Raw genomic sequence first — 19339 nt, forward strand, 5'->3', positions numbered from 1 at the left:
ATACATGGTTTAGTATTTAAATACCCTGGTGAGAGGCTAGCCAAGCTTTCCACTGGATGGCAGCAGAACATTTCCACCGCACCAAATCCATAGCTGAGCCACACACACACACACACACACACACACACACACACACACACACACACACACACACAGCTTCTTATCTTATCTGAAGACCAAAGACCGCAATTATTTTTGTTGGAGTTGACAAAAACATTGTTTTATGTTTTCAAAGATAGGCTACAATGTTGCAAAAACATGCATAATTATTTGCTACAGTGGCCCGACACATTCGTAGTCCACGTATCATTTGATTCACCTGGGAATGATTGGCTAACCGTAGTCACGTTGCCTGTAGCGCTCGTGTCAACCCCTTTCTCCACCATTGTCAGCGCGCGCAGCCGAAAAATCCTCCACGCATTTGTCGTGCTACAAAACCTACTAATTCATTTACAACAAAATCCATTACAGAACCATATCACACTGTTATGCGTTTGTGTGTATAATGCGCAAATATCATTTCAGCTGCATTGATAATTAGCCTTTAATTTAACAGTTGTCATTTAGACTATTCATTCGTTTCTTTTAGCCAATACGGGACATCATTTTATACAGTTGCCAGTTTTTCGTGATGGTTTGACAAGATGATTGGTAAGTCACTGTTTTGGATACCTCTGTATTAGTCTTTCCCGCTAGCCTTTTCAATTCCTAGATAGCACGGTGTACCGCAATACCCTGAGCGCATTACTGTGCTTTTTCACTATCTGAATCTTAAACAAGCTGAGTGAGTGCATGATTTGAGAGATGTTACAGTAACAATGCACATATTATGCAAATATACAGTGTTATGCAATAGAATAGTACATTTTATTGTAGGATACGTGGTTTGTCATAGAGGCCTCATAGCCTTCAGACTTTGTCACGGGCATAACTACATTATGTTTTCATTCAATAGGTTTTTATTATTAAAACAATTTGACATTGGTTATATATAAGCTGTAGCATATATGCTAGTACCCAAAACATTTTATAATTCATGACATCATAGTTTAACCTTTTCTGTTTAACTTATTCCGAGGTTACTCATAGTTATAACAGATTGATTAAACTGTATTTGCATGTCTTATCAGAAAAAAGCTATGCTCTTGTAAACACATGCACACCCCCCCTCCACACACACACACACACACACACACACACACACACACACACTCACACACACACACACACACACACACACACACACACACACACACACACACACACACACACACACACACACACACACACACACACACTCACACTTACACTTCAGTGCTGCAGAGAGGAGGCTACAGCCCCAGTCAGTCTGTTGAGAAAGGGCATCTGTGTGTGTAGAGCTGCTGGGCCCCACTCCTGAGTCTCCTGGGAACCAATTATTCATCACCAGAGGAGAAGGGGGAGGAAGAGAGGGAGGGAGGGGGGGGCAGCAACGCCTGCTTTCCACTTCCCAAGCCACTCTCACTATAAGCTGTCTCACTGCATGAGTAGTTTCTTTGAGAATCCAATCCACACTATCAGTAAATTGTGTCTTTCGCGATATTTCAGCCATTGTCAAATAAGAATACATTAGCTCATCAGTCCTCACCTGTGCGCATTTCCTTACAGGCCAGCGATTTCTCATGCCAACAACCTAACTTGATCTCTCAGCATCTAAGGTAGGTTGGCTTTCACTTGTCCAAGCATTGTTATTCTAGTTTGTATAGACTCATTTTAAACATAAACTCCATATAAGGTTTGTCCAACTAACAGCCCTGTTCGCTGTCTGTGGCGTTTCCTAAAAGGGAGAAGTAGCCATCATGTAGTGAATGGGGCAGCTAAGTGCCAGTGCAGGCTGAATGATACTTTATATATCTGGGTAGAGCCTCTCTTTGTCCACCACCCCATGGTTATTATCTCAACAGGAGATAGCACTGGAGAAGTATGGGGTGTTATTACACAATACGATGCAAAGACATAGACACACATACACAAAGACAAAAACAGTTTGTTTATGCATGTCCAGACTGTATGCCTTGGCCCGCTTTGAGAGAGTGCTTGTCCGGTGCAGTAACAATACTAATGTTGTCATGTAACACTTATGAACCAACAAAAACGGTTTGAACTTTACTGTAAGACACACACACACACACACACACACACACACACACACACACATACACACACATACACACACTCTCTCTAAAGGTCACCCTGATTCTCCGTCTGTCAACATCTGTCTATCAAATGCATCATCATGCAACTCCCAATGGGTAAATTATATTACTAGAGGTCATGCCATGTTTTTATCATGCATTGACTGTATATTATTAGGGTGAAGGATACATACAATCTCATAGAGAGAGAGAGAGAGAGAGAGAGAGAGAGAGAGAGAGAGAGAGAGAGAGAGAGAGCGGGAGAGAGAGAGAGAGAAAGAGGTTGCATCATTGTCTGTTAAAAATAGCATTCTAGTTACACTTCCAATGAATGCTTCATGATGCATAATAATATGATAGTCTATACTGTATTTTACATGTATAATCGTATTACTATTCTATATTTCAATGGATCATTCTGTATTGTCATTGATACAACTCCATAGGTATTGTGTGCAACCACATTCTACATTGTATCTATAGTCCTCTCCTCTCCTGGCTAGCATACATAACAGTTCTTCTTTGTGAGATGTGGTATACTTCCCAGTCTAACTCATGCTTCAGCATAGTGCTCTCCCTCGCCTCCACCCCCCTCCCCTCACTCCCCCCTCCCCCTCATGGCTGGTTGCCATGGCAGCTGATTGGAATGTTCACTCAGTCTCCAGCAGCATATTGCTGTTCACCCCCTAGGAGAGGACAAGCCTTACAAAAGGTAACATCTATGGATTAACCAGGGTGCTGGGGTCAGCTGAAAGGGTGATTAATACATTTCACATGTTCATTACTTGTAAGAGATTATCATTATTTGGGATTATTCCGTATAATAAAATCAAAATGTGTATGACCTGTAAATGTATTGTATTCTATGTATTTGCCTTGGTTTAGTGGACACTTATTCTCCAACCCCCCAATCATAGCCAACCATGCTCACACCTCTTTAAGACTTTTTGCTTTTGTTGGTACTTACCATGAAATAAACTAGCAGACAGAATGCAGACAGGAGATACACAGCACCGCTCTCCTTCCGCATTCATCTAGCGAATTACTTTGCATCTCCTCGCTCCACGTTTGATTGGAGAGAGAGAATATGAGAGAGAGAGAGAGCGAGGGAGAGAGAATGAAATAGATATGGATAGAGAGAGAGGGAGAAGAGAGAACGAGAGAGAGGGGGATGTTGAGAGAGAAAAAAAACAGATAGAGAGAGCGAAAGTAACACAGAAAGAGAGGGAAAGGGAGAGAGAAGTTGAAACGAGAAAGAGAGAGAGAAATAGACAGAAAGCGGGAGTGTGTGTCAGAGAGAGAGAGAGAGAGAAAGAGAGAGAGGGATGTTGAGAGAGATAGAGAGAGAGAGAAATCAGTGGCAGATTTTAAATGCAGCACAATTACCGGTAGTTTCACCAGTCACTAGGAGAAGAGAAGGAGAAGAGAGCAGTGAAAAGGGCTCACTAACTCGCTCTAGGAAACATATAATAGTAATTGGACGTCTCCACTATCTCCTCTTATCGTGCTTCCATCAGCTATGCCATATTTTGTGCAGTGGTGCAGGCTACTGTTTATTCAGTCAGTGGTGAATTATTATATGTTATACCTCTCATTAGAGTGCATTTGTTTAGATTTTTCTAGAGATTGAATTGATTTTCAGTGACGTTTTAGCTCATGAGACAAGTGTCCGTAGATTATCTTTGCAAATAAATGTAGTTCATGATAAATGTAGTTCATGATAAATGTAGTTCATGATAAATGTAGTTCATGATAAATGTAGTTCATGATAAATGTAGTTCATGATCTTACGTTGGTCTTTGTTCTCCAAAAGCTTTAGACTGTGAGTGAATACTGACAGAATGTCAGCCTTTTTGTCCCCAATACTATATCAGCCTAACAAGCCATTCTATTCTGTTCTGTTTAAGTATAATTTAGATTGATGGATGTTCCAGTGTCCCTTATAGGATTTGAGTGATGTGCTGGTTTAAGATGAAGGGTGCTCCTGCTCTCATTAGGCTGTGGGATTTGTCTGGGTGCTCTATGTCTGGTATTGCTATAGCAACCAGTTTTCATTAGTCTATGGGTAAACTGTAGATGCTGCACACACACACACACATAGACACACACACACACACACACACACACACACACACACACACACACACACACACACACACACACACACACACACACACACACACACACACACACACACACACACACACACACACACACACACACACACACACACACACACACACACACACACACAGGATAGTTAAAATAGTCGTAGAGGGACTGAAGTTGTCTCAAACCTTCCAACCTAAAGCTGATGTTTCTCTTGTTATCACCCATGGTACCATTATAAGACCATACTGACTCTGAATAAGGGAGATACAGCTCTCTGTCTGGTATTGTTCATCATGACTCATGTCTATTTGGAATATAATGGCAGAACATATGAATGGCATGGAGTCATCGGTTCGTGATTTGTTTGATGGCACCTAGTCTAATTTTAGATTTGATTTCAGTCTTTGTCTGTTCACTCCTTGATATAACATTTGTAATAATGTTTTCCACTGAACATTTCTGAGAGAGATGTATAGAGAGTCAGTGAGAAAGGGAGACCTACAGAGAGTCAACATGAAAAAAAGAGTGTGGTTCTGAAATGTGCTCATCATGCTTCACCATAGATGGGACTTGTTTATGAAGTACAGTGACCTGCTTGTTAAGTCACCAGAACCAACATCACTCTCTCTCTCTCTCTCTCTCTCTCTCTCTCTCTCTCTCTCTCCTCTCTCTCTCTCTCTCTCTCTCTCTCTCTCTCTCTCTCTCTCTCTCTCTCTCTCTCTCTCTCTCTCTCTCTCTCTCAATTGTGGCAATCCAGCAACATTTCCAACTCAAACTGAAAAAAAAGGCCACATTTGTGTAGGCGGGAGTGGGTGGGTGGATAGGAAGAGGAAACATTGTTCCATAAAGTGAACTCCCCCAGATCTCCCTCAGTCAATCTCCCAGCCCCTCCCAGCCCTACCCTACCCAGCCCTACTCCCCTGTACTCCCTGTGCACAGAGGTGAAAAACAGGTCTGTGTGTCTTTGTGTTTGTTTATGCCTGCCTCTGTGTGTGTGTGTGCGTATGTATGTATGTGTGTGTGTGTGTGTACGTGGGGGCGTGCATGTCTGTGTGCATGTCTGCGGCTGTAGGCTTCTTCAGCGCCAGGCGACATTAGGGGACGTTCCTTTAGGAATCCCATTTAACTGACCCTCTCTGTGACGTCATTCTAGAATCTAGAGAGTGCTTCCTTTCTCAACCTCCCTGCCTGGAGGCTGAATGGAGGCTAGCTAGCTAGCCTAGCGCTAATTCAACCAGACTCACTGCAGTGAGTGAGTCAGGGCTCTTCTCTGCTGTATGACACACACAGCATCGACCCAATTAACCCAAACATGAATGGAGAGAAGGAGGAGTAGAGAGGAAAGGGGGAGAAGGGAGAAAGGAAGAGAGGAGATGCAGGAGGGTATTTTTAGGGCAGTGAGATAAGTTGAGTTGACAGTTGGCCCGTATTCATCATCAAGACTGAGTGTCTGTGGACAGGGTCAGGACAGGGGCTGGCATCGGTGCTTCCCACTAAGCTTTGTCACTCATCTCCATGCTATTTGTGGCAACCCGAGCCTGTAAAGTGACACAGTGTTGTTGTGTCTATCTGTTATACAGGGGGCAATGCAGGGTTAGGGATTATTAAAGTGAGATTTAGTATTGCAAATCTGTCTCCTTGCCCTTTTTGCTATTTTGTCAAAATTGTCTGAGTACACCAGTCCCCCCCCCCTCCCCCTCCCCCCTCCCCCCCCCCTCCCCCCTCCCCTCCCCTCCCCTCCCCCTCTCTCTGTCTCTCTCTTTCTCTCTCTTTCTCTTACTCTCTTTCTCTCTCTCTATCTCTCTCTCTCTCCTCTTCTTTCATTCTATCCTCTTTCTCTTTCTGTGATCTCCAAGGACTTCCTTCTCTACCTCAGTCAGGCTTCAGCGCTTCAGCCAGCACAAGCTAACAAGTCTTTGTGTGGAAAGGGAGAGAGTGCGAGCGAGAGCAAGAGAAACGGAGAGCGAGAGAAAGAGAGATACAAATAGAGAGAGAGAGAGAGAGAGAGAGAGAGAGCTAGAGGGGAGAGAGAAGCTGGCTGAGAAAGCTGACAGCAAGCAACACCAGAGGGAGAGAGGCAGAGAGGGGGTAGAGAGAGAGCGATAGTGAGAGCTAGACAGACTCCTGGGTGCTAAACAATAGAGTAAAAGGGTAGCAGCAAGGTCTGTCCTTCTGGGAGCCCTGTCCATGTGGACGTTTATGTAGTGAATACTGTGGGGTTGAATAGCACTAGAGGATTCCTGGCGTTTGCAAGGCGATACGACACAGGTAAGTAAGTCAGTGGTAACATACATTATTGAAGTGTGGTGGTAATATTTACTCACCTTTGGTACTTTTACATTGTATGGGGGAAACTCACTAATGGGATCCATTCAGCACAGGACACTATCTGTAGCATCTGATGTGGAGGGAGCTTATGCAGCGTTGTGTTCCCAGTGTATATCCTGCTGCATGGCTTACTGTTCTTCCTGGAGAGAGAGAGAGAGAGAGAGAGAGAGAGAGAGAGAGAGAGAGAGAGAGAGAGAGAGAGAGAGAGAGAGAGAGAGAGAGAGAGAGAGAGAGAGGTGGTTAGCGAGAGAGAGAGAGAAAGAGCGAGAAAGAGAGAGAAAGAGAGGTTGTTAGTGAGCTGGAGGAAGGGAAAGAGCGGTTGTTAGAGAGAGAGAGAGAGAGAGAGAGAGAGAGGGAGGGAAAGAGAAGTGGTTAGTGAGAGGGTGGGAGGGAGGGAGGCTCCCTCCACCTATTCTCTCTCTACCATTGCAGGGTAGTCTGCTCCTGTGTTCTGTTCTGCTCTGGTGCATGATGTCATTCGGTACTAGTTCACAGAGGGACAAGCTCCCGGCCTCAGGTCCTGTTGTGTGGCCATCCGTAAGGAGGCATTTAATATGAGGTTGTGATTTGTGTGGACAGTAAACCACAGTTTTAAATGGTATTGTTTTGCACACATGGTATCCACAATGTCTATATCAGGCGATAACTGTCTGAATTAAGCATTTATCTTAATAAAAGACATGTATACGATGACACTGTTGCCATGGCAACCACAGCAGGGTTTTCAAGGAATAGGTAGAATGGTGTATGGTCTGGTGGATTCTGAGGATGGGAATGAGGATACATGACTGAAATTAAGTATAGGAAGTTGGTACATGACTTCCCACCATCTCCCCTACTATGATTTAAAACAAACAAGCACACGTAAAACTTGAAAAAGCCATACATGCACATTAGTAAAATCATCGAGGATAACACACAATGAAGTCTGGGACTTATTTACATTGTGGTCCTCTTGAAACAAGATGGCTAGGCAAGATCCAAGACGGTTGAACACAGTATGACAGTCCTGTACTGTATGTGGAGGGGGATGGGAAGGGGGAGGGGGGGACAGGGCTGCCACTGCAACATCTGTATATTTTGTCATCCCTCTATGGGTCCTGTGTGTGTGCATGCACAGTGCAGGTGATTACATGTGTGTGCATTCCTTGATGCGTGTTCCCTTTCAGTCAGTCAACTTCGGTACAACATACTATGGGGAGTTGCACTCTCGCGGAAACAAACAATTGGAACACAAGACTGTCTTACGTTGTGCCATCTCAACCCTCCCTTAGTGGTAGAGTGTGCTCACCCCCTGGATGTTGTGTGCTGAAGTTTGTATGGTTCTCATAAGTTTCCTAATCACGAACAATTAGTTATTCTTCGAATTGCTTGGCCTGGCTATAGCAATAAGTAAGATGGCTTACGCGACCGAAACGATGAAGGCTAACAAGCCAGGTTCGGATTCGCGACCATGCTCCAATGAATTAAAAGATACTCACGTTGGTTGTCTTGTATGTCTCGGCTCGGTGCATGCTCAGACTGCCCTCACTTGAATCTGTTGTGTGCGAGACTAGGGGATGGCTGGCACTGTTCCCCCAATCATGTAGCATTCTTTAGGGGGCTTGGTGTTTCCGATAGTGACTTCCTCTCCCGGGTGCCCGGATGATGGTTTGGGTCGTTGGTCGGGTAGAATGTCTCCCGGCTCCTGTGTGCACTGTCGCCGGTTACGGGAGGCTATTTGAAGAGAGAGGGTGACCGGGATCTGTGGGTATCCCCCTCCGCCTGTGTCTGCCATGGTTAAGCACCGCTTGCCTCTCTTCCCAGAAGGGTCTGGGTCCCACCTCAGTGATCCAGTCCTACGTACACTTTCGAGACCAAGCTAGCGAACAAGCGCTGCATAGCTTGCTAGCCAGGTTAGCTAACTCGCAGAGACAACTATTCCTGCCTCCCCACAGTGGAGTTGCTGGGGTAGCTCTCTTGTTTAATATACACTACCGTTCAAAAGTTTGGGGTCATTTAGAAATGTCCTTGTTTTCGAAAGAAAAGCAATTTTGTTGTCCATTAAAATAACATCAAATTGATCAGAAATACATTGTAGACATGGTTAATGTTGTAAATGGCTATTGTAGCTGGAAACGGCTGATTTTTAATGGAATATCTACATAGGCGTACAGAGGCCCATTATCAGCAAAGAAAATGAGATATGGCTTTTTCTTTGCAACTCTGCCTAGAAGGTCAGCATCCCAGAGTCACCTCTTCACTGTTGACGTTGAGACTGGTGTTTTGCGGGTACTATTTAATGAAGCTGCCAGTTGAGGACCTGTGAGGCATCTGTTTCTCAAACTAGACACCCTAATGTATTTGTCCTCTTGCTCAGTTGTGCACCGGGGCCTCCCACTCCTCTTTCTATTCTGGTTAGAGCCAGTTTGCGCTGTTCTGTGAAGGGAGTAGTACACAGCGTTGTACGAGATCTTCAGTTTCTTGGCAATTTCTCGCATGTAATAGCCTTAATTTCTCAGAACAAGAATAGACTGACGAGTTTCAGAAGAAAGTTATTTGTTTCTGGCCATTTTGAGCCCGTAATCGAACCCACAATTGCTGATGTTCCAGATACTCAACTGGTCTCAAGAAGGCCAGTTTTATTGCTTCTTTAATCAGCACAACCGTTTTCAGCTGTGCTAACATAATTGCAAAAGGGTTTTCTAATGATCAATTAGTCTTTTAAAATGATAAACTTGGATTAGAAAACCCAACTTGCCATTGGAACAAAGGACTGATGGTTGCTGATAATGGGCCTCTGTACGCCTATGTAGATATTCCATTAAAAACCAACCGTTTCCAGCTACAATAGCCATGTACAACATTAACAATGTCTACACTGTATTTCTGATCAATTGGATGTTATACCAAAAAATTGCTTTTCTTTTGAAAACAAGGACATTTCTAAGTGAGCCCAAACTTTTGAACGGTAGTGTACATAGCGTTAAGTCGCTTGGTTATTCTAAACAAACCATGCTGCTGTCAAATAGGCTAGCTAGCCTAGTTTAGACTAAAGACCCTCCTGGCTAACGTCGGCTAGCATGCATAACTTCTGGTGAATGAAGCTTACTAGTGTTCCCCCCAGCGCTATGGCAACCCTAGTCTTATTTTAATTTCCTGGAGTTGGAGGGAGTAGAGAGAGCAGGGCTTGCGTGCACCTCCAATGAGGAAGTAGTCCCCGAGCAGCTGCACCGCTCCACTAAAAACGTTGCTGTGATGACAGCGCCCCACGTTTTGATACAGCAACCGGGGTACTACGTGGTACAACATCAGCCATTACTTGCTGTTTGGGGTTTTAGGCTGGGTTTCTGTATACACACTTTGTGACATCTGCTGAAGCAAAAAGGGCTTTATAAATACATTTGATTTGATTTGAAGGCCGTTAGTTTATTATGATCAATAGTGATCCATTCTGACTACTACATTTGTCGTCACACAGGGCCATGTGCTGACACAGACCAATCAAACGACTACATCGACCATGATACTTTGCTACTTAAGGCCACTTTCACAATGATCCTTAGTTGTGCCATTTAGCCCCATTTAGCAATATGGCATGCTTCAAATTCAAATACTTCCGGCTTCATGCGCCATCGGGAGTTTTCCATAGGAATATGTGGATGACGTCAGTGCTATCACTATCTACTGGTTTTAATGTCTATGGGTATATCAGTCTCCCCAGGGTGCGAGTAATACGTTGGCCAATTCACTCTCTGTCCACAAGGGGGCACCACTCCCCCATAAGTGGCTCATTACTGGGATTCATTGCTTCCTGCCTGGAGCTAATGAGTTGTCTGGTGATGCAGGTTATGGGCTCTGTAAGCAATTGGTGGTCGGTAGCGGAGTCGAGGGACAAGCAGTGTTGGACACGCCCATGCTATTATCTCACACAGAGTCTATGTGGTTCATATGAACCTCGAAATAAGCTGTCTTTCTCCAGCTCAGAGCTTTTCATTCCTGGGAATTAGATTTGATTACGAATCGCCGCTGTCTGTTACCACAGAAGGGGGCTGTTTTTCAGAGCTGTCTGTCCCATTCCCAGCTAGGGTACAAGGCGCTTTGTCACCAGTATCTATGACTGGTCAGTAGGGTAACTTCCATGGTCACTTCCACAGTGTTCACGGGTGTCAAAAGTGTTGTCTCCCGCATGTGATTTCGATGAAGTGTTCCTTCTCCACATTGTGTTCCTTCTCCACATTCAGACACACGGTTGTCAAGAGCGGTGGAAATGGAAGAAGAACCAATCTCTCCCAGTCCACAAGGTGACGTCCCACCCCTTCAGATGGCACTTCAGAGGCTCACTGTCTGCTCCATCCAATGGCGCGCATGCGCAGTGTTGCCCTAGATCATGCGAACAGTGACATCAGGGTACAGGCTACAATTTGTTGTGCGTCCCCCACGTTTCTTCAGCATCATCACGTCGACTGTTCCCGAGGCCTAAGCAACGTAATGAGGGAGGGAATATCCTTCTGTCTCCAGAAGCAGGCAATCCGTGTGGTTCCTATGTTGAAGATCCAGAATGGCTGGTAAAGCCGGTATTTTCTGGTTCCGAAAAGGGACAGGACTTTGCATCCCATTCTAGACCTACATGCCCTCAGCAAGGACCTCAGCGTCTACAAACTCACAATGCTCACGAGGGGGCAAGCAGTGTTACACACATCCATGCTACTGTCCCGTATTCAGTCTCTAGGCTTCATAAGAAACCAGAAAAAGAGCTGTCTGACTCCATCTCAGCGCATTCCATTTCTGGGCCTTTGCTATCCCTGCGGAGGGTGTCCGGGTTCCGGCTCTGTTAGTCAAATTTCGGCAGGGTCACACAGTGCGTTTTCACCAGTGCCTACACCTACTGGGGATGATGTCTTCTGTGATGGAAGTCATTCCCGTTGGGCTATTGGTGATGCAGCCCTTCCAGTGCTGAGCGCTAGCCACTCACCTGGATGCATCTCGCAGTCTAACCCAGTCGCTTAGTGTGTCCCTGTCAGGCCTACTGGCCCTGGCCCAGTGGTGGGACCCTCTGCTATTGTCAGGGGGCTTCCATGGGCTGAGCTGTATCTGACAAGGTGATCACGACAGACGCATCCCCCCAAGGGTGGGGTCCGCTGTACGAAGGCAACTCGATTTGGGAGGTATTGACACTGGTGCAGAGTGCACCATATAAATTACCCGGAGCTCCTAACGGTAAATTGGCGCTCAGGTGCTTCCCCCTGCTTTTGTCGGGCTGGCTTGTGCTGATCAGAACCGACAATATGTCAGTGGTGGTGTGCATCAACCGACGGGGAGAGACTCTGTCTCGCTCCCTCCTAACCTTGGCTCGCTCCCTATTGCGGGTGAGCAGTGCCCACATGCTCTCGCTTTGGGCTACTGTTCCCTGAAGGAGGGAAATGAGGTACAACACCTGCTTGGCCCCGCCCGTTCCTGTGCTCGGTGAAGAGTGGTACTAAATTGAAGGAACGAATCCGAGCCTCACGCTTATCACCTGTGGAAGGCGGGGTTTCTAGCAAGGCACGGATTTCATTGGCCTTGTCAGGCGTGATTGTAGATCCTTCAACCAAAGTCGCGAGAGTGCGACTCCCCATAGTATGTTGTACCTCGTTTCCCTCCTTCAGAGAGCAGTAGTTATAGTCATAATGTTACGTTTACTTTTATACACTTGATGTACATACTCTCATCACCTATACCTATTGGGAGAAATCAATGCCCATCATGGCATGAACTGAGCAACCATCTACAGTAGCACGGGTTTGCTCAGAGACCATGTACACACTTGTGAAATAATGGTAATAACATTACTTACAACATTCTTTCTCTCTCTCTCAGGGGCAGACGTTGGGTGGTAGGCCTACACCAGGATGAGTGGGATCCTGAAGAGGAAGTTTGAGGAGGTGGAGGTAGACAGTCCCTCCCCCTGCCTCTCTCTCCAGGGGTCCGATGACGAGGTCTCCGCCGGCAGCGACAGCGGGAACAGCAGCGACAGTGTCAACCCCGGCCCCTCCACCCCCGTTGCCCGTGAGTTGCTTACCCAGCATGCACTTGACTGCTTAACTAACACACCCAGCCTGCCAACTTTGGACAACACTGTCAACTATTTGACACAAAGTGAATGAAATAGCATCTTTACATTGTGCTAGTGAGTAGCCTTACATCTTTCTAGTGGAAAAAACTCCCAGTTAATAGAACCACTTACTCACCTACTGCTTTTCAAATCAGCTGCGATTCCCTCAAGCACCACCAGCATAGAGAGCCTCAGCAGGATTAGATTGATAGAGAGAAACAGGAAGTAACTCTTGGGAGTAGTGTGATTTCATCTCTCTCTAGGAGTCATAGGGGGTGATCTCCCCTAGCTCCTGCTCCCTGTGGGTTTTTAGATGACAGGGAGGATGGTAGGGATGCTAGAACTCACTCAAGGGGTCCAAAGGGATATCAACAGCAGCAATTTAGATACTTTGTCTCTAAATGCACCCCCCCCCCTCTCTCTCCATCTCTCTCCCCTCTCTCCATCTCTCTCTCCTCTCTCCTTCTCTCTCCATCCCTCCTTCTCTCCCTCCCTCTAATAGCCTCTTCGATCTTGATGTGTGAGAAGCGCCTGCGGGTGCGCAACGTGCACTTTGAGAGCGTGACGGTGTACTACTTCAGCCGGCGCCAGGGCTTTACCAGCGTGCCCACGCAGGGTGGCAGCACCCTGGGCATGTCCACGCGCCACAGCTGGGTGCAGCGCTACACCCTGGGGGAGTTCGCTGTGGAGCAGGAGAGAAGCCACCGAGACATGCTGCGAGACCACCTCAAAGAGGAGAAACTCAACTCCATCAAACTCAAGGTAGTCAAGTCCATCTAACTAAAGGTAGTCAACTCAATCTAACTTAGGGGTTCCCAAACTTTTTTGGCCCACGACCCCATTTTGATATCTGAAAATTCTCACGACCATCACATACTTTTAATGTGGGGCTATGACAGTCATTGCAAATTAGTCTGACATAATGTATCTTATCTCACCACCACTAATGAGATGGGTGTGGCTTGATGCATGTCGCGTTGGAGCTTCTCAAAGTCAGGGGGCGTGGTCGACAGTGCGCACCTCATCTCTGCTGTCACATCCAACCTGGATCGATATTTGTTTTTAATGTAGACGAGAGCATTGAATCCAGCTTCAGACAGATATGAGCTGGCAAAGGGTACCATGAGTTTTATGGTGCTTTCAAGACAACTGGGAACTCTGAAGAATATAAGGTAAAATCATGACGTCGGTGATCTTCAGGTCGGAAAGTCTGAGCTCTAGAAAGAGGCCTGAGTTCCCAAGTTGGAATTCCGAGTTGGATGAACGTTCAAAACTATTTTTCCCAGTCTAAGATTTCCGAGTTCCCAGGTCCGAGTTCCCAGTTGTTTTGAACGCGGCAATAATGCTCAGAGGCAGACGGCAGGGTATTCGCTTTGAGTCAGGAACCAAAACTCCTCCGTAGTGACCCGTGAACGCATTCAGTCACATGACAGCTTGATCAGCTGTTTGATTTCACTTACCGGCATGTCAACTGAGCCAGGATCACAGTCAAACGGATTGGGAAGTAGGTCCCAAAGTGCTCTTCCAAGCGTTGAAGGTGATCAGTCATCACTCGTGTGGGACACTTACTGATGCTGTTTTCTGTTAGAAACATGCACAGCCGAGGGAAGGGGGCATGATCCGCTTTTGAAAGACTCTATCCAATAAGAACTCATTCCTCTGAATCCACTGATTGGGTCACTCGTCTGTAGAATGTTTTTGTATTTCTCCTGCATGCTTGCGTTCAGTTCATTCAGTTTCCCAAATATGTCTGTTACATAGGCAAGGTGACACATTTTATTTTCATTACACAGAACGTCAACCATTGTGAATGACAACAGTTCCTCTCTCAATGCCAAAAATCTTTCCAACACTCCCCCTCTTTAACCACCAAGCCTTTGTATGAAATAGAACATTGTCAGGCTCTGATCCCATATCTCCACATAGTTTTGCGAACAGGCGTGCGTGCAGTGGATGTGGTTTGATGTAGTTTACAATCGAAGTTACCTGCTGCATTATATCTCCAAGTTCTGTGCTCAGCTCTTTGCCGCCAGTTGCTCTTGGTGTATCATGCAATGCATCCAAATGGCAGAGGGAGACATTCGTAACTAGAGTGCATGCAGAGGCCTGCCCGCCGTCCCGCCATAGATGAAGCCCCATCAGTGCAAAAGCCCACCATTCGATCCCATGGAATCGATATAGTCACGCAGCACACTGAACATCCCCTGTGCCCTTTCATTCTCGGGAATCGTGAAACAGAACAATATTTCCTTGTGAATAGCATCCCCTGACATGTATAGTGAACAAAAGTAAATGCATGGACATCTCGGCCCTCACAGCTAACGTTCGTAAGCATAAGCTGGGGAGTTTTTGAGTCGTTCGGGCAGCTTCCTCTTGATTGCTAGTTATAGCATCAATTCTTCATTTAAAAGTGTTATCTGACAAAGGTATTGATGTGAGTTTATGTGCCTCTGCCTCCCCACACATTGTTTTCACCATATCAATTGTGGCCGGTAATATCAAGGTCTATGCAATAGTGTGTGGTTTCATAGCGAAGTGGGCCTAGCCATTCAACGTGGGGATGATTAAAGTGCAACAGTGAAGTGCGGCCTTTTCCCATGATGTAAGGGCACTCTCTGGTTCAATTTATCTTTTAGATTGGAATCATTTTCATTTAGATTTTTAAGGTTAACCACATTACAATGATTTTGAGATACAAAGACGATATTATAATATATATCTTGGTATATATTTTTTCTTCAGGATTTTGGAAATTCTCCAACGAACCATTTTCATATCAGGCGACCCCACATGAGGTCGCGAACCCTAGTTTGGGAACCACTAGTCTAACTAAAGTTAGTAAACTTTGCCAAACTGAAGGTAGTCAAGTCTGTCAACCTAAAGATAGTCAACTCCATCAAACGAACGGTAGTCAACTTTAGTCAACTCCATCAAACTAAAGGTAGTCAACTCCGTCTAACTCAAAGTAGTCAACTCCATCAAACTAAAGGTAGTCAACTTTAGTCAATTCCATATAACTAACGGTAGTCCACTGAGTCTTACTCAAAGTAGTCAGCTCTACCTAGTCAACTCCATCAAACTAAAGGTAGTCAACTCCGTCTAACTCAAGGTTTCGACTGTGCCTTTAATGCCTTTGTATTAAAGTATCCAGCAGTGCAGTGGCAAATGCAGTTTTATTAATAATAGATTGCATAAAGCATACACAGTGGTACTTGTCCAAGTGCCTAAAGTGCATTACATTATACACCAATGTGTAGCATGGCAACTATTTCTGTGCTAGAAATCAGCTAACATAGCGGAGAGATGAGGAAGGAATGTTTGCCCATTTGTAAGCCGGGGATAACCAGGAAAGCAGGATAGCATTAGGACTAGGTTATGAATTCAAGGTTAATGACAAATTAAATTCAAAACCTGAGTGCCACAGTCCTTTCTAGTCAAAATTACCTTTACGTTCCTTATAATGTATTCCATAATGATTAATTTATTCAGTGTATTCACTAGCACTTTCAGCTGCATTATTGCAGTGATTCTAATCCAACACAAGGGGATGCGCTAACACAAGCAGTCAGCCATGTAATTGTTATCAATAATCCCCCTCATTGGTTTATGCTGATTCCTCTCACCTCGCTGTGACCTCGGACAGTGTGTTGTGGTAACAGATTTCTTTGAACAACCTGTGTAAACCATTTATGTATTGAATTGATTCATAACACCACCTAAAGTATTATAAACAGGAGATAAGCATTTATTTCATGGATACAAGGATACACATATATAAGCACCTACAACAATTTATATTAAAGTGCATGAGTTTGTATCCATATAATACTATAAGATAAAGCATACATACACTCTTTACAAGAGCCTAGATACAGTAGTACATTATACACTGAATATACAAAACATTAAGAACACCTGCTCTTTCGATGACATAGACTGACCAGGTGAATCCAGGTGAAAGCTATGATCCCTTATTGATGTCACTTGTTCAATCCACTTCAATCAGTGTAGATGAAGGGGAGGAGATTTAAGTGCCTTTGAACAGGGTATGGTAGTAGGTGCCAGGCACACCGGTTTGTGTCAAGAACTGCAACGCTGCTAGGTTTTTCTTGCTCAAAACTTTCCTGTGTGTATCAAGAATTGTCCACCACCAAAAGCGCATCCAGCCAACTTGACACAACTGTGGGAAGCATTGGAGTCAACATGGGCCAGCATCCTTGTGGAACGCTTTCGACACATTGTAGAGTCCATGCCCCAACGAATTGAGGCTGTTCTGAGGGCAAAAGGGAGCGCAACTCAATATTAGGAAGGTGTTCCTAATGTTTGGTATACTCAGTGTACATCACTAGAGAGCATCAGCATCTACTCGTGTGTCTTTCCTCCAGCTGACCAATAATGGCACTGTGGAGTCGGACGAGGCCGAGTCACTGACCCTGGATGACATCTCGGAGGACGACATCGACCTGGACAACACGGAGGTGGACGAGTACTTCTTCCTGCAGCCGATGACCACCAGGCGGCGCCGCGCTCTCCTCCGGGCGTCCGGGGTGCGACGCATCGACGTGGAGGAGAAGCACGAGCTGCGGGCCATCCGGGTGTCCCGGGAGGAGTGTGGCTGCGACTGCAGGGGGCTGTGCCACCCCGCGACCTGCGCTTGCAGCCTGGCCGGCATCAAGTGCCAGGTAAATGGAGCTGTGGTGAGGGGCCTCCTGAATTAAATCTGTCAGTATGTTTGTCTGTTAAATGATGGTTGGCTGGCTATTGGCTGGCTAGCTGTTTGCCTGGCTGTTTGCCTGCCCTTTTGCCTGTATGTCTGTCTGTTTGACTGTCTGCTGTGCTTATGCATCTGTCTATGTGTTTGTTATTCATTGGAAATGGAACTGTTCAGTATTGGAGGCTGACTGAGACGTTTGTTGTCTGTCTCTACAGGTAGATCGCATGTCATTCCCGTGCGGCTGCAGCAAGGAGGGCTGCAGTAACAGCACAGGCCGCGTCGAGTTCAACCCCATCCGCGTTCGCACCCACTTCCTGCACACCATCATGAAGCTGGAGCTGGAAAAGAGCCGTGAGCAACAACAACAACAGCCGCAGGTCACCAACGGCAATGGTTACCACGGAGAACTACCAGTCAACGTCCCCGTCCAGCGGGCTCTGCAGTACTCCCTAATGTCTGACAACATCCCAGTCCCGCAGGCTCCCATCATGCACCTGCCGAGCGCCAGCGACACAGAGCAGCATCTAGAAGAGGAAGCGGACGAAGATGAGGAAGATGATGACGAGGAGTACGAGGATGAGGACGATGGTAGTAGTTTATGTAGCGGCCTCTCGGACTGCAGCACCGACAGCCTGCACACTAGTGACTCTGAGGAAGAAGAGGAGGAGGAGGAAGATGACTGTGAGTCTATGGAGGAGGGGGTGAGTGGACCCCCAGTCTCTCACACAGAGGTGGTTCCTCTCTCCTCTGTGTTGGGATACACTGACGGCACACACACCAACACCAACCACACTAACCCCAACTCATACTACCACAACCCTTCAACAGAGTACTACCAGATGGACAACTCAGCCAACCTGAACCCCACACCCAAAGCCCCTAGTGAAGCTCCCTCACTCCCCCTCTCACTCCCTAACAGGGAGGGGGCCACCGATAGCCCCACGATTGTGTCACAGGAGCAGCCTAAAACCACCTCCGAGCCACACACAGACCACCTCAGCCAGGCAGAGGGACAGTATATGCATTTTCCCCACTCTGACAAAGCACCGGTGGCCAACGCCTGTTCCTCAGCCCCCCAGCAGAGCAACACTCCCCCTAGTGGGGAGACTAGTGAACTACACCATGAGCAGCCCTTTCAGACGCAGGTTAGCAGTTTTCGTCACGAATCTTGTTCTGGAGGCAGCTCTGCAGAGTGGTCACTAGCTGGCACAGCCACAAAGTCATAAAATCTGATTTTAAACCTAACCTTAACCCTAAATGTAACTACACTGCTAACCCTAATGCCTAACCCTAACCTTAAGTTAAGACCAAAAAGCACATTTTTGTTTTCATGAATTTTTACAATATAGCCAATTTTGACTCTGCAGCTGGCCTATCTAAGGGGAAATCGCTCAGTTCTGCCTACAGGACAAGACTCATGACAATAATTGTCAATCTGCTTTTCAGACAGACGGTAATGATATTACACTGTCACTGAAGAATAGCACACGGTCTGAGGTATCTGTGGGGACTGAGGAGCAGCAAAGCCAGGGGTCTTTCAACGGGCTGGCTGAGGTTTCCTCTCTCCTACCTGAGAATGAAAGGGACCCACCAATTCTAGAGACTAACACTGAAGTCACTAGCATAGTGTCAGGTAGACTTGCGGAAAGTTCAATCGAAACTGATTCGTGTGATAAGTCAAATTAGCATTCCTGTGCAGCAAGAATGCACATTTGGATTAATGTGCTGACCAACTTTATTAAAGGGATAGTTCAGGATTTTGGCATTGAAGACCTTTATCTACTTCCCCAGATCCAGATGAACTTGTGGATACCATTTTTATGTCTCTGCATGCAGTTTGAAGGAAGTTGCTAACTAGCGTTAGCGCAATTGCTAACTATCGTTAGCGTAATGACTGGAAGTCTATGGTAACAGATGCGAGCTGTGACCATAGAATTC

At 45.9% G+C, this 19339-nt stretch overlaps 1 protein-coding gene across 4 annotated transcripts; it reads left to right on the forward strand.

Moving 5' to 3' along the window:
• The first annotated feature begins 390 nt into the window (after positions 1-390).
• Positions 391-18636, forward strand: LOC121558108 (cysteine/serine-rich nuclear protein 3-like). Of its 4 annotated transcripts, none has more exons than XM_045225536.1 (6): positions 391-651; positions 1648-1697; positions 12453-12641; positions 13190-13449; positions 17073-17384; positions 17617-18636. In XM_045225536.1, exons 3-6 carry the CDS (start codon positions 12485-12487, stop codon positions 18625-18627), a joined length of 1740 nt encoding a protein of 579 aa, XP_045081471.1. In that variant the 5' UTR covers positions 391-651; positions 1648-1697; positions 12453-12484; the 3' UTR covers positions 18628-18636. The 4 variants fall into 4 exon arrangements, with proteins under 4 accessions (XP_045081471.1, XP_045081474.1, XP_045081472.1 ...); XM_045225539.1 differs by having other exon boundaries at positions 17073-17369; XM_045225537.1 differs by lacking the exon at positions 1648-1697.
• The last annotated feature ends 703 nt before the right edge of the window (positions 18637-19339 follow it).

This window comes from Coregonus clupeaformis, chromosome 16 (assembly GCF_020615455.1).
Source record: "Coregonus clupeaformis isolate EN_2021a chromosome 16, ASM2061545v1, whole genome shotgun sequence".
Lineage (NCBI taxonomy): Eukaryota > Metazoa > Chordata > Actinopteri > Salmoniformes > Salmonidae > Coregonus > Coregonus clupeaformis.

Excerpts from the sequence above, each read along its gene's own strand:
- LOC121558108 (XM_045225536.1), top strand. The coding sequence starts at position 12,485 with ATGAGTGGGATCCTGAAGAGGAAGTTTGAGGAGGTGGAGGTAGACAGT. Across the intron at positions 12,642-13,189 it reads CCCCTCCACCCCCGTTGCCC|CCTCTTCGATCTTGATGTGT; the intron begins GTGAGTTGCTTA and ends TCCCTCTAATAG. Across the intron at positions 13,450-17,072 it reads TCAACTCCATCAAACTCAAG|CTGACCAATAATGGCACTGT; the intron begins GTAGTCAAGTCC and ends TCTTTCCTCCAG.